At 34.7% G+C, this 14,540-nt stretch overlaps 1 protein-coding gene across 1 annotated transcript in view; it reads right to left on the reverse strand.

The window, feature by feature from the left end:
* PHIP (PHIP subunit of CUL4-Ring ligase complex) overlaps positions 1 to 14,540 on the reverse strand; it is a 118,957-nt gene that overhangs the window by 72,173 nt on the left and 32,244 nt on the right. The window contains exons 8-13 of the mRNA XM_074333220.1: positions 4,702 to 4,923; positions 4,314 to 4,414; positions 2,981 to 3,051; positions 1,282 to 1,382; positions 1,144 to 1,184; positions 292 to 390 (exon numbers count right to left, since the gene is read on the reverse strand). Coding sequence (XP_074189321.1) covers positions 292 to 390; positions 1,144 to 1,184; positions 1,282 to 1,382; positions 2,981 to 3,051; positions 4,314 to 4,414; positions 4,702 to 4,923 — 635 coding nt within the window. The remainder of the gene's footprint in view (positions 1 to 291; positions 391 to 1,143; positions 1,185 to 1,281; positions 1,383 to 2,980; positions 3,052 to 4,313; positions 4,415 to 4,701; positions 4,924 to 14,540) is intronic.

The following is a 14,540-nucleotide window of genomic DNA, read 5'->3' on the forward strand; positions in this document are numbered from 1 at the left end:
ACCACATCATCCCTCTGTGACACATAGAACATTATAATATGTTTTGCTTTTAAAAAACTAGTGAAACTTAAACTACTCTTACAGTATTATCATCCCCTTAACAAAACTAAACTGAAAAAAATCATTAATGCAGGTCTTCTCAGATACTGCAAAAAAATCATTTAATAAAAATTAAAGCCTTTCATCTCTAATAGTACCTATATTTATTATAATCATTTTAACAGGAATTAATATAACATACTCTAAATGATCTACCTACATTTATGTATTATTTAAAATTTGACCGCTTACCCTGCTGGACGAGTAGCCATATCCAACAAAATGCTCTTCCATTCTCTTCGTTTAAATTGCCAAATACGCGCTGTCCCATCACGACTCCCACTTACAAACCTGTATTAAAAGGAGCCCATCCCCCAAAGAAATGTACTTTCCCAGAATTACGTATTTAAAAACACTAAGAAAGACAGCACTCATCTTTACTTCCACAATATTCTAATACAATAAAGATTACTCTATCAGGTATTCCCTGCAAATCTAAGAACTTCTGAAACTTTATAGGTTCTTACAATTTTATACAAACATATTCCAATGTTTATGGCTAGGTCTCAAAAAAACATTCAATAAGGCTGAGATTCAAGGCCATTATTTACTACCTCAGAAATAAAACTTATATTTTCCAACAGAAAAATACTGATTTTCCTCCCAGCATTAATGAACTTGACTTGTTTTTACTCAAGGTACTTAGAAATTCCTTTTTTTTTTCATTTTGAAACAAGAACATGGAAAAATTTAAACAATGTCATCTAAGTTTATCAATTGACAGTTCTGCTTCAAATATTACATTGTGATACGTTTCCAATCTCTATTTAAAAATTTCCCTATACTTTGATAAGTACAGGAAATAAATAATGTGGCTAAAAGTCCCTGTTATTAAAAGTAGCCAAATAAACATTATTACAAATAAAACAAAGACGTGTTTACATGCATGTGAAGGCTATATTCACTTTTTAGCATAACTGGTCAAGATTTTTATTTTAGATGGTTAATTCATATACAAATCTAATTAAAATCTTGAGTATAAAAATAGTCTTTATTGCATAACTTTTAAATTGGAATTAAATTTAACAAAAATAATTATTTTACCTGTTACTAGTGTTGGAAAACTGGATACTGTCAACTTTGTCCTATATATAAACAGATAAACAAAAAGAGGATCAGTATATAATAAACTGGTATAGTCATTTAAATTGTGCTCATCTAATCCTTTTTACTAATACTTACAGTATGAAACTCCAATTCTGATATTTTTTCTGGCTGACCTGATCCAAAAAAATAAACCCTAATAATATGATCTGTGCTTCCTGTGGCCAGAAACATTCCACCTGAAGAATAACAGCAAACATTTATGAGTAAAACACAATTTCAAAATCTCTGAAAATGAGAAAATGCAATGCAAGCAACATCACTATATATACTGAATGATTAATACTTTACTGTAAAACTATTCCTATTTATCCTAAGTATATAAGACATCTAATCTGAATTTAGTAAAGTTTGTTAACATAGCTTTGACTAGGATGAGTTTTTCAATATTTACAAAAGTAAAGCATTCCACTACAAATGATTTCACTAAGTAATTACAAATAATTGCTGAAGTCCCTCTTTTGCCCCGTCTGTCATCTGTTAAAATTCTTTCAAACTTTTAGGGTCCAACTCCTTCAGTAAGTTGTCTTTATAAAGCTTTGCAATCAAATAACCCTGTTTTCTTCTGAACTCTCGTTAAGACTTTGTCTTATAGCACATACATCCTACCTTCCATTATAGTTATTTGTATATTCAAACTACTCTCTCTTTGGAATCAATATTCTCCCACAGTGTTGAAAACAGTGCTATATATAATTGTATTAAAGTACTCTGAATGCATGTATAGAGCCTACATTTGTGTTATTACTACTGTGTTTCCCCGAAAATAAGACCTAGCCGGACCATCAGCTCTAATGCGTCTTTTGGAGCAAAAATTAATATAAGACCCGGTATTATATTATATTATACCAGGTATTTTATTATATTATATTAGACAGGGTATTATATTATAATATATTAATTATATAAGACTGGGTATTATATATTATACCGGGTCTTATATTAATTTTTGCTCCAAAAGACGCATTAGAGCTGATGGTCTGGCTAGATCTTATTTTCGGGGAAACACGGTGGAAGGAAAACTGTTCATGGAAGCAACAGTGGAAATCTGGAAGTTAAAAATTAAAGATGTTTAGATATTAACATGGCAAAAACAGATGCATGTCATCAGTTTGCACACTCTCTCAAGCACTACTGCTATCCAACTTATGAAATGAAAAGACTAAGTAAAACTGGAAATAACTGGTATTAGGAACATTAAGTATTAAATCTATTCATGTTTCATTTTATTTTCTTATTAATTCAAATCTCCAGATCATAATTTGCTTAAAAAGACTGATATTCATTCAAAACGCTGTTGCATAAACTCAAAATTTAATTGGAATATCAGCATTGTTATACAGCTACCTTTTAAAGAGCAAATAAGAACAGTTTTGGAGCAAAGTAGTTAATAAAGTTGTACAAATATCAAATTTATTTTACTTAGCAATATGTGATACCTCCAAAAATCCATGAAAATATAAAGCCAATTTAAAATACATTTCTTCCAGCAAGATAACTACTCAAAGATTTATTCTTTAACAGAGTAAAATTTGAAACTATTTATTCTTTCCTAAGATAGCATTATGGTCTTCTTCAAAAAAAATAATAGTCATGTGAGTATACATAGTAAACTCTAGCAAAGTTCAAATATTTCTAAATATTTCCATCCCCTGCCATGTACATGAGAATATGATTTATATTACAACAGTAAATATTTTCCAAAATTTTATGTGTTCCACTAGAAACTTTCTAATGTCCAATTTTAAGCGGAAAATTAGGGAGAACAAAATCTTACCAGCACTAAAAGAAGAACAGATCATTTGAACTCCAGGCCTAGGACGCTCTGTAAATTTTGCAGGTCTTGGACTATAATACAAAAAATAAACAATTAAAAATATCCCAAAGGGAGTAGCAACACCAGAAATCAGCTGTTTCAAAAAACAATCACAGAAGGACAGAATTAAATAAGTAGCAACAGATGGCTCTCTTTCTAAAAACAAGTTCAAAATCATTATGTGTCATGATCAGCAGATCTCGTAGAAACTCTAGATACAGATTTTGTAGGAGCTCCTGATTACACAACAATCCACACATAAAACAATCCCAAAGCCACTGTCACACCAGACATGTAGTAATTAGTTATATTTACTCCTAATCAAATTTAATAGGTTCTTAGTTTTTTATAGAGTAGAATAGCAATGCACAAATACATTAGGAAATAAGTCATTTGTAAACATGAACACACTAGCAAAGTGGGTGCTGCCTCTGTGGCATATGCATACTATGAATAACTAAACTTTTTCATATCAGACATTATTAATTAAATATCTCCCTTTGTTTATCTTCTAATGTGACAAAATATGTCTTATAAGATGCCAAAAAAGAAGAATCTGACATTTATTCTAGTGAAAATCTTGACGATTTGATTCTTAGGTCAACTATAATAATATAGCTCATTCAAAACAGTGATCTTTAGAAAATAGGTCACATTCAACTATCTTTTCATTAATTGTACAATTATATTAGATTATGTCTTACATTACTACTGACAAAAAATGTTATAATCAACCATATTAAAGAAAATAATTATAGATTTTACATGATATCAACTCCAATACATATACAATGTATTTGTAATGTTCCAATACAGTGATCATATTTAAAGCCCTACTTAATATACATGTTGACCTAGTTTTTCTCAGATTAGGGAAACATTTCAAAAATAATTAGAACCTTCAATCTCAACCAGAGTGTACTGCAGAACTTTTACAATCCTTAGCAAACAAACACAGTGGTTTCAGTTTTGTGTTCCCGTAAGGAAAAAAAAAGAAAACGAGTGGTAATAAGACAGGAGTATTTTGAAGGAAAGAGCTAAGGCTATGACAAAGATAAGTGAAAAAAGAAACAAACATGTTAACATAAGAAAACATTCTTTGAAGCATAAAAGGAAAAAGGGAAACATAAAAATGAAAGAGGTCAATATCAATGAAAAGCCAAAATGAATTTGTTATTTATTCAAGGGAAAAAAGTAAATTCATTCCTATTTTTGACTTTGTAACTTTTGCAATTGCAACCATTAAACATATTTGTTTTTAATGTCACATCTATGAATTAAAAAAGCAACTGACTTTATTTTAAGGGTTCCAGCATCCCACAACCAAAAACAAATAGTGCCATCTGCCCCCGTAGAAGATAGGTATCTCTTTGAGCCACTGCACAACGGTGAGAACTGAAAAATAATCAAAGAAAAAAAATGCCTTTACAAGAGTGATACAGTCCAAACAATAAACCCATTTTTTACCACACAAATAGTAACAATAATAGAATTGGAAAACTCCCAGAATTGACAATCATGACTGACTACCAGGTTATTTAAAGTCTACACATTTATAAAGAAAGCAGAAATATTCATTTCTTTGTTTTAGCTGGCTTTATACATTGGATTATAAAAGTAACTTCTTAAATTTTACTTTAAATTATAATCAAAAAGGATTTTCCAGGGATTAAAACAACTACCTGTAGTGATGTTATAGATGCACTGTGGCCCTGAAGAACAGCCAAAGGTGCACATGTTCGAAGACACCAGACTCGGATCATTTTATCACAACTTCCAGCCGCTATCATGGTATTCTCAAAGTTTACAGCCATGTCTGATATCTCAGCAGCATGTCCTCTTAAAGTAGCTAATAATCTCCCATCATCTGTTGCCCAGATTTTCACAAGACAGTCATCAGAACCCTTCAAATAAGAATGAATAATAGAAATAACTATAATTTTTAATTCAAAATATTAACACATACAAAGATACCATATTTGTTACTTCCCAACAATTGTCCACTTCCCAACAATTATATTAAGTATTGAAAAGTGTTAAATACTTGCGTTAGGAATTTTCCTCTACATAAGCCTCCTTATTTTATTAAATAACCCACTTACAAATAACACCCATGTGCCTACATCTAACAAAAGTAAGATGTTAGCAATAACTAACATTTACCTACTATCCCCTCCCCACCATCCATAGAAACCTCTATCTGGAATCCTATGAAAGAATCCGAACTTCGGAAGTAGCCAAACAAAATTGTAATTGCAAAACAAAGGTAATATACAATACTGAAAATAAAAGTAAGCTCACTTGGGGCTTTTTCTCCTACGAAGCTAAAAACTTAATATGCATTTTTCCATCTTTGATCTTCAGGTAAATATACATATAAATCACCCAAAGCCAGTTATCAGAAAAAATTTTATCTGATGAAGTCAATAAAAATACATAAATTACTTGTTTTCACTGCAACAGCAGTGTAAGCTCATCAAGAAACTATAAAAGATACACAGTAAGTATAGATACTTACAAATAAACATTTCAATTTCATATAGCCAAAGTAGAGACTAAGACTTTTAGCCTGTTTTTTTTAAATTCTCTAATTTTCCTTCTTCATCTTATAGCTTTAAGTTTATACGGTTTTCCCGATCTCTCCCTATATCCCCCTATTTTTCATCATTAAAAAGTTTTAAATATACAAAGAGTAAAGAATACTATCATTAACCCCATATATACATTCCCCAGATTCAAAACTCATCAACAGGTTTCAAAGGTTGCATTTGTTAAAATTCCTTACAATGTCCAATCTAATACTTTAAAAAAAAAAAAAAAAATTAGGGGCCAGCCCGGTGGCTCAGGCGGTTAGAGCTCCGTGCTCCTAACTCCGAAGGCTGCCGGTGCGATTCCCACATGGGCCAGTGGGCTCCCAACCACAAGGTTGCCAGTTCAATTCCTCGAGTCCCACAAGGGATGGTGGGCTCAGCCCCCTGCAACTAAGATTGAACACGGCACCTTGAGCTGAGCTGCCACTGAGCTCCCTGATGGCTCAGTTGGTTGTAACGCATCCTTCTCAACAATAAGGTTGCCGGTTCGACTCCCGCAAGGGATGGTGGGCTGTGCCCCCTGCAACTAGCAACGGCAACTGGACCTGGAGCTGAGCTGCGCCCTCCACAACTAAGACTGAAAGGACAACTTGAAGCTGAACGGCACCCTCCACAACTAAGACTGAAAGGACAACAACTTGACTTGGAAAAAAGGCCTGGAAGTACACACTGTTCCCCAATAAAGTCCTGTTGATTAAAAAAAAAAAAAAAAAAATCAACCTGACATTAGAAAATACTTAAAGGATGTACAAAAGGAAATGACACAGACCAAGTTGTCTATTTCATACTGACAACAGATATGACACACAATTGATCACACAATATTAACAGAACATGTTAAATGCTGTACCTATAACGAGACTCTGCCAACACTACCTACAACATTCTCAATTAACTATAAAACCAGTTCTTCTGACTGAGCTTTGAAGTAAATTAAATGGGTTACCAACCACTTAAAGACAAGTAAAACTTAACTTTGGTAAATTATCCATATTATATTACCATCATACTCAATCTCAAGCACTTCATCGATAAAATGAGGTTAAATTGGATGACCTCTAAGGTTCCCTCCATACCTTTAAAATTTGGTGTTTCATGCCTTTACTTATCCATTTGCCTTGTAATTAAAATATGTGCCAAACACTGGAAATACAAGGATGAGATATAAAGACACAATATTCCCGTTCTCGTGAAGCAAAGCAAAAGAGTGTAAATGCCATAACAAGTCCTAAGTGCTAGCACACAGATGAGCTCCAAGCCAAGGAGCAGCTTGTTTTTCCTGAGAGCTGGAGAAGTAAGATCTGGAAAGGAATCCAGAAGCAGTGATACTTACAGTGTTACGCATGAAGAGGCAATGTAGTGCAGTAGCTTAAGAGCATAGACTCTAGGGTGAAATGTCTGGTTCATGACCTGGCATGACTACTTTATAGATGCTTGACCTTCGGCAAATAACTTATGCTTCCTGTGCCTCAGTTTTCTTATTTGTACCTACCTCATAGGGTTATTGCAAAAACTAAATTGAGTAAATGAAAGTAGAGTGCCTGTCACCTGGTAAAAGCTATATATGGAGTACCACACTGCTTTTGTTGGTGATATTCTTATTTTTTCAATAATAATATTACTATTAAAGAGAATGAACATTCCATATGGTGACTAGAGACAGAAGTATGATCAAAGTCATGAAAATGTAAATGTGGAGTACTTCCGGAAACTACAAGTAGTCAGTAAGCTAACTTAAGAGTGTGAAGTGCAGGCATGAGAATGAAGTCAGGGAAAAAGGACTTCATTCATAATGAGTGATAAAATTAAGATTATTACAGAAGAGATAGATATAATAACTATTTAGGAAATTAAAGGGATGACAATTATATCAAGGCTATCTGTGGGAACTGAAGAAGGAGCTGTACACTATGACTTCCAGAAAACTCGTCTACCTGGCACATGTGGGAAATATACGGGGTATTAGCTGAATTTAAAAAATGGCTTTAAAGCATTCGTTCAACTCTCAATTTCTCTAAATTCCACAAATTAAGTCAATTTATTCACTTCATTTGTTTATCTTCTAAAAATTAAGGCAATATTTGGCTCTGACCTACATTCACAACAAAAAATAAATGAAATACATGAAAAAAAAAATCGTAACATCTCATTATGCTTCACAGTACTGATATAATTCATTTTGTTCTTACGAGTATATATCTGCATAAGACTTTGCTTTACATTCTACCATAAAAGGTGTTTCACGTATTTTTCACGTTAAAAAACAGGAAAAAACAAACCCCGTTTTTTGACCAAAATGCCAGCTTCACTGAAAGAAACAGTGGCAACCTGTGATCTAAAAATCAGCCTCCAAACTTTTCACAAATTAAAATCTAACAAAAAGTCCCACTACATTCTTATTGAATTTATTATTTAGTAATCTCATCAATTTAGTATTAATAATTTTGCTCTATTTAGACAAGCAATTAATAAAACCAAAATAAACCAAAAAACACCATGGACATGTTCCCCAAGTGTGCATTATCCCAATTAACCTTTTTTCCTTCCATAAATTGAAGGAGAGAAATCTTTGCCCTTTCAGGGAAATCTCTCTTTACTACTGTCTCCCATGACCAATAGTGTGCTGTCTCCACCCTTACCCCTGCTCCCCAGAACCGGCAGAATTTCAAACAGAACTCTAAAGCATCCTTAAGCAATTTCTATTTCATGCAACATTAATTATGATCATTAATTTATTTTTATGGGAATGTGAAACTAAAGATGATCTGACAATTCAACTAAGTTATTTCAAAATGACTATCAGAAATATACATAAATAACCGAAAAGGAATGCAGAAGAAAAATTAAATTTACTGGGAAAACATTTTTAAAAGCACTATAAACGTGTTTAAATTGAATGTGAAAAGATGAATTAAAAATTGATAAAATTCTTTCAAAAAAGACCAAACTGTAGAGCAGAATTTAACAGACAAACTTTCTTCCAACAAGCCCACTTCAAATGTTAGTAAGGTCAATAATAAACCAAAGAGTAGGACATTATAGTCTTTCAAACAAAATGTTAAAAAGAGTTGTGAACATTAAAATAAAAACAATGCTATGTTAATGGTGAAAGGAATGAGATCAAACACAAAGGCACAGGGGTTGGCCTTGGACAGGAGATACATAGGCTTCTAAGATGTATGAAGGCAAGAGAGGAATGGTAGACATAGCAATTTTAAAGTAAACAGTTAAGAAATTAGATGATTCTAACCTTAGTATGTAAAACAAATATCTGAGGATTATTTCCTAAAAAGGGGGAAGCGGAAAACAAAAGGAACCAAAACAAGAAAGTTTAGAAATACAGTGAAGAGCAGTAAGAAAAAAGGGGGAAATGTCTGTGAGCAACAGTGGAAGTCCTGCTAAAATAGGATAACATGGTTTTAGAAAACCTCAGCTGTCAAATTTTTTCAGCAAAGTTCCAATGCTTAGGGGAAAACAAGAGTCATTTTTTTTACTTAAATTTATTGGGGTGACATTGGTTAGTAAAATTATACAGGTTTCAAGTGTACAATTCTATAATACATCACCTATACATTGCATTGTATGTTCACCACCTAGAGTCAGTTCTCCTTCCATTACCATATATGTGACCTCCTTTACCCTCTTGTACCTCTCCCCTCCCCCACTTGCCCTTTGGTAAACACTATTGTCTGTGTCTATGAGTTTTTGTTTGTCTTGTTCATTTGTTGCTTCAGTTTTATATCCCACATGAGTGAAACCATATGGTTCTCGACTTTCTCTGACTTATTTTGCTAAGCATGATAATCTCAGGATCCATCCATGTTGTCGCAAATGGCAGTATTGCATATTTTCTTATAGCTGGGTAATATTCCATTGTACATATGTACCACATCTTTATCCAATCATCTATCGAAAAAAACTTTGGCAGTTTTTATGTTTTGGGCACCGTGAGTAATGCTGCAATGAACACAGGAATATATGTATCTTTATGGATATTTTCAAATTTTTTGGATACCCAGAGGAGGGACTGCTATCATATGGTAATTCTAGTCTTAATTTTTTGAGGAACTTCCATACTGTTTTCCGTAAGTGGCTAGACCAATTACATTCCCACCAGCAGTGTACGAGGGCTCCTTTTTCTCCACAGCTTCTCCCAATACTATTACTTGTCTTCTTGATAAAAGCCATTCTAACCAGTGTGCAGTGGTATCTCACTGTGTTTTTGATTTGCATTTCCTTTATACTAGTGAAGTTGAACATCCTTTCATGTATTTGTTGGCCATTTGTATGTCTTCTTGGGAGAAGTGTCTGTTGTGGGGACAGAGCCCCAGAAAGTAGTTTACAGGCTCTTGGCCTCACGTGGAAAGGTGCTGGCTCGGGTAGTGGATGGCTGTCGGCTGTGGCTGATTGGCCGTTGGCTGTGGCCGGTTAGCCCATTGGCCGCTGGTATAACTGCTGCGGCTACGGAGGAGAGCCGAGGACTGCCGAGGATTGCCGAGGAGAGCCGAGGATTGCCGAGAAGAGCCAAGGATTGCCGAGGAGCCGAGGAGAGTGGAGGAGAGTAGAGGAGAGCAGAAGAGAGTAGAGGAACAGAGCCGAGGAGAGTGGAGGAGAGTCGTCGGTCGGTTGGCGGAAAGGCGGACAGCAGGTCGTGCGTCCGGTGGGCCCAGCCTCCAGTGAGACTATAGTGGTATGACTCCCCTACCTATGGCTCCATGGGTGTTCCTTTTTGGCCTCACCATATTCTGCGTTCTTGTGTGGGGAGCGGGAGCAGAGACCCCGCAGGCCGCCCCGCCTGAAAAATGGCGCAGTGAGCAGGGTCCCCCGCACGACACTGTTCAGGTCCTCTGCCCATTTTTAACTGGATTGTTTGGTTTTTTGTTGTTGTTGAGTTGTCTGGGTTCTTTATATATTTTAGAAATTAGCTCCCTATCAGAGGTATTGTTTGCAAATATCTTCACCCATTCAGCTGGTTGCCACTGTTTTATTGATGGTTTCTTTTGCTGTGCAGAAGCTTTTTAGTTTGATATAGTCCCATTTATTTATTTTTGCTTTCACTCCCTTTGCCTTTGATGTCAAATTCATAAAATCCTTCTAAACCCAAGGTCTTGAAGTTTAGTACCTATGCTTTTTTCTATGCAATTTATTACTTCAAGTTTTATATTTATGTCTTTGATCCATTTTGAGTTAATTTTGGTGTATGGTGACAGACAGCAGTCTAGTTTCATTCTTTTGCATGTGACTTTCCAATTTTCCCAGTACCATTTATTGAAGAGACTTTCTTTTCTCCATTGTATGTTCTTGGGTCTATTGCTCAAAATTATTTGCCCGTGTATATGTGGGTTTAATTTCTGTGTTGTCAATTCTGTTTCGAGTAATATCTACATGTTGCTGCTAGGACTGAGGATTGGCATGGTGAGAAAAGTTGGGAGTAGAAAATCTAAGTGGAAATAACAAGAAATTAGCAGAAGAGGTTTCATCTGAGGAAGATAACAGTTGTAAATGTCTGTTAAGGAGTCTGAATGACCTGGTGAGGTAGCTACTAAAGAATTTTAAGTAGACAAGACATGGTCACCATACTATTTTAGCCACGATAACTTTTAAGAAAACCATGAGCTAGCTAGGTGCAAAGTTGAAAATACTTTTTTTGGAATTTACTTTTAAATTAAATTAAAATATTAAGCCAGTGTTTAATGCCAAGGAAAACATAAGACAGCTGTGGATCACTAGTTTCATTTTTCAGAAATGTAAAACTATCATAATTATTGTGAAAGAGTGCTCATTAGTATGTTATTAAAACTAGCATAAACTGAAAAAAAATTACAACAAAAAGAATGTGTAGCTTTAGTTTACTTAAATCCCCAAACAAAATGTGACACCAAATTAACAGTGCCTTTTTTTCTAAAACATCAAGACATCTTGTCAATGTAACAACAAAGTCAAGGAAGCTGAAAAAAGTACCTTATCTGTATCCTGAAAAAACAATGTAGATATTGTGAAAAGGCCTGGGGGTGGGACTTAAACAAACATTAGATTTGCCTAAGCAGAAGAATTTAGTTTGAAGTACCTATAAATTTGCTTAGTCCACCACCACACCTAAAGAAGCCATGCATACAATGATAAAACCCTGTGCCTTTAAGACAATCAATACTCCTTAGCCTGGGATAAAGAAAGCAACTTGAATCAGATACTTCGGAATCACTGTTATTTCTTTTAATACTTTTAAGTAGACTATGGAGATAGTGACACCAATGACCTTTCCTTCCAGCATACAACAGGATGTAACATTGTGGGCAGTTCCTTTCTTTTTGTCTATCCAAAAAAAGTTGCTATTTTGTGAATCCCTTTCGGAAATTGCAAAGTTTACTTTCAAAATAAAGTTTGAGGTAAAAATCAGATAAATAAAAACAAATATTGACATTCTCCATAGAAAATGCTTAGGCAACATCTGGTACGCATCTGGCTTTGGTATTCCGGTAAAGAAAAGCTCCACAAGTTTCTGTGACATTTTCTACTTTATCATGTACTTGGGTATCAAAATTCTCTATCTCTAAAAAAAATGTCCTACCTACTTATTTGAAAACATTATGAAACAACTTCAGACACAGGGCTTTGAGTCACTTAAATTCTATGTGAAAACTAAAGCAGAACCTAAAGTCTATCTATACCCCCCAAATTTAATAGTTTCTGAAAGTCGAGTTTTAAAGGGTTTAACTGAACTATTTACTTGTGGATTTATTTAAACTAAAAGCTAGAGAAAGTACTTTACAGGATGGAACAGTAAATGACAAAGAATGGTTGACTTCTGCAAGTAGAAAACTACACAAATTTGGAAACATTACAGCAGGTTACTTCTGCTCAGATTACCTTAAAATTATAAAGCTCTCTCTCACCCTCTCACCCGCGCTCTCTCTCTGTCTTGCTCTCTCTGTCTCACTCCCTGTCTCTGTCTCGTTCTCTCTCTGTCTCTCTCACTAATACCGGGAGCCTATGCTGCTCTCTCCCACCTCGGCTAAGCCCGTTGTCTTTACCAAGAACGTTATCACTAATACCAGAGGCCTAGGCTTCTCTCTCTCTCCCCGCTCCTCACCTAGGCCTGTTCTGTTCCCTGAGAACGTATCACTAATAAACCCTGCTTACACATTAAAAAAAAAAAAAAAAAATTACAAAGATCTGTAAACCTTTCCCTACTAAGAGAAGCATCAATTGTGAAGACCAACCAAAGATTATTACCTTGACATGAAAATAAAGAAATTATTTAATTTTTTAACTTGTATCTTGGAGAATTTGATGTTCCTTGGCAGAAGCAACAAAGCAAACTCTAATTTTTCTTGGTATTACCACATAGCTTTATATGTCACATTTCATCTCTTGATGTCATTAGAACAAACAGAATTAAATGCCAAAAATGTCACGTATACTATTATGTATGCTACAAGGTCATTTTCTTATTCAAGCTAAAAAGTACCCTGCCCTTCAGGCAGATAAAAATTGCTTACAATCTAAATTTACTTCAATGCTTTTTTCAAGAAAAGATTGATTTTTCTTTCTTACCAATCTATCAGATCTGTTTCATTTCCCTTACAAATTATCCTAAACTTCACTGTCAAACATTTCAACACATGCCCAATTTTCTCACTCCCGGTCCACTTACACCACCAATGACTAACCTTGTATGAGTCTAATCATCAGTTGATCCAATTCTGCTCCCAGGATGCCAAGGACCGTTACAGAAAAGATAAGCATACTAAATCCGCAACATTGCAAATTCATGAATCCACTATTTATTGGGGGGGGGGGGGGTAAGGCTAATTAGCAATCATTTTTATCCCTAACTGGTCTCTCTTCGTCACTCTTTTCCTGTTACCAGGCTTTATCACTCACTTCTAAAACCTAATCTCATTTCCTAACCAAGACTCTTAGCAGATAAAATATTTCATATGGACAAGTAGGATCTGTTCATTGTGAATCCAATTAACTAAATATAGTCAAAATAAATTGCTCTTTATACATCCCATGTTCACCTTTCTATTGATCTATCTATCCTCCTTAAAGACCAGTGCATATGAATTATCTCCTCATATCTTTAAAGTCAGGTTCTCCTAGTTCCTGCCCCTTCACTCACACCATTTTTCACAAATTTATCTTATGAATTACCATACTCTAGCTCTCCTTTCCATTACTAACAAACCTACTGAATATTCACCATCATTCCTACACTACCTCTCATGCACTTTAAAAAACTAATTTTAAATTTCAAACTTAGAGTTTTCAAGAATAGCACCAATGTCTTCCAAATCTCCATCACCCAGATTCATCAACTGTTAACAATTCACTACATTTGCTCCATCACCACCTTTCTTCCCTTCCTATCTTTCTAGCTCTCTCTCTCTCTCTCTCTCTCTCTCTCTCTCACACACACACACTCTACCACTACTGTTTTGCTGTACCATTTAACAGCAGTCCGCAGACTTGATGCCTCATCACTTCTAAATATTGCAGGGTGTATTTCTCTAAAATGAGGACACACACCTAGGTAGGTTGGGAAATCAGTATTTATAAAACTGCCATTCAATCCTCAGGATCCATTCAAATTGTCAAGGTCTCTGTCTTCACGGAGCTTAGTAAAAGATACAATAAAAAACAAATTTTAAAAATAAGAACTCCAGAGAGTGAAACATATTGTAAGAAAAATTCAATAATGAGACAGACAACGGTGGAGCATGGGGAGGGAAGGTAGTCAGGGAAGAGACTCTAAGAAAGTGGTATTTGAACAGAGAACTGCTAGTAATCAGCCACAGGAATATTTTGGGAAAAGATAATTCCAGGCAAAAGGAATAGCTAGTACAAAGTCTCTAAGTCATAAATGGGCTTTGCAAGTTTGGAGTACAGAAAATAACCACTGTAAATGAAGCAAAGAAGGGATTTTG

The sequence above is a fragment of the Rhinolophus sinicus genome, linkage group LG05 (assembly GCF_036562045.2).
Source record: "Rhinolophus sinicus isolate RSC01 linkage group LG05, ASM3656204v1, whole genome shotgun sequence".
NCBI lineage: Eukaryota > Metazoa > Chordata > Mammalia > Chiroptera > Rhinolophidae > Rhinolophus > Rhinolophus sinicus.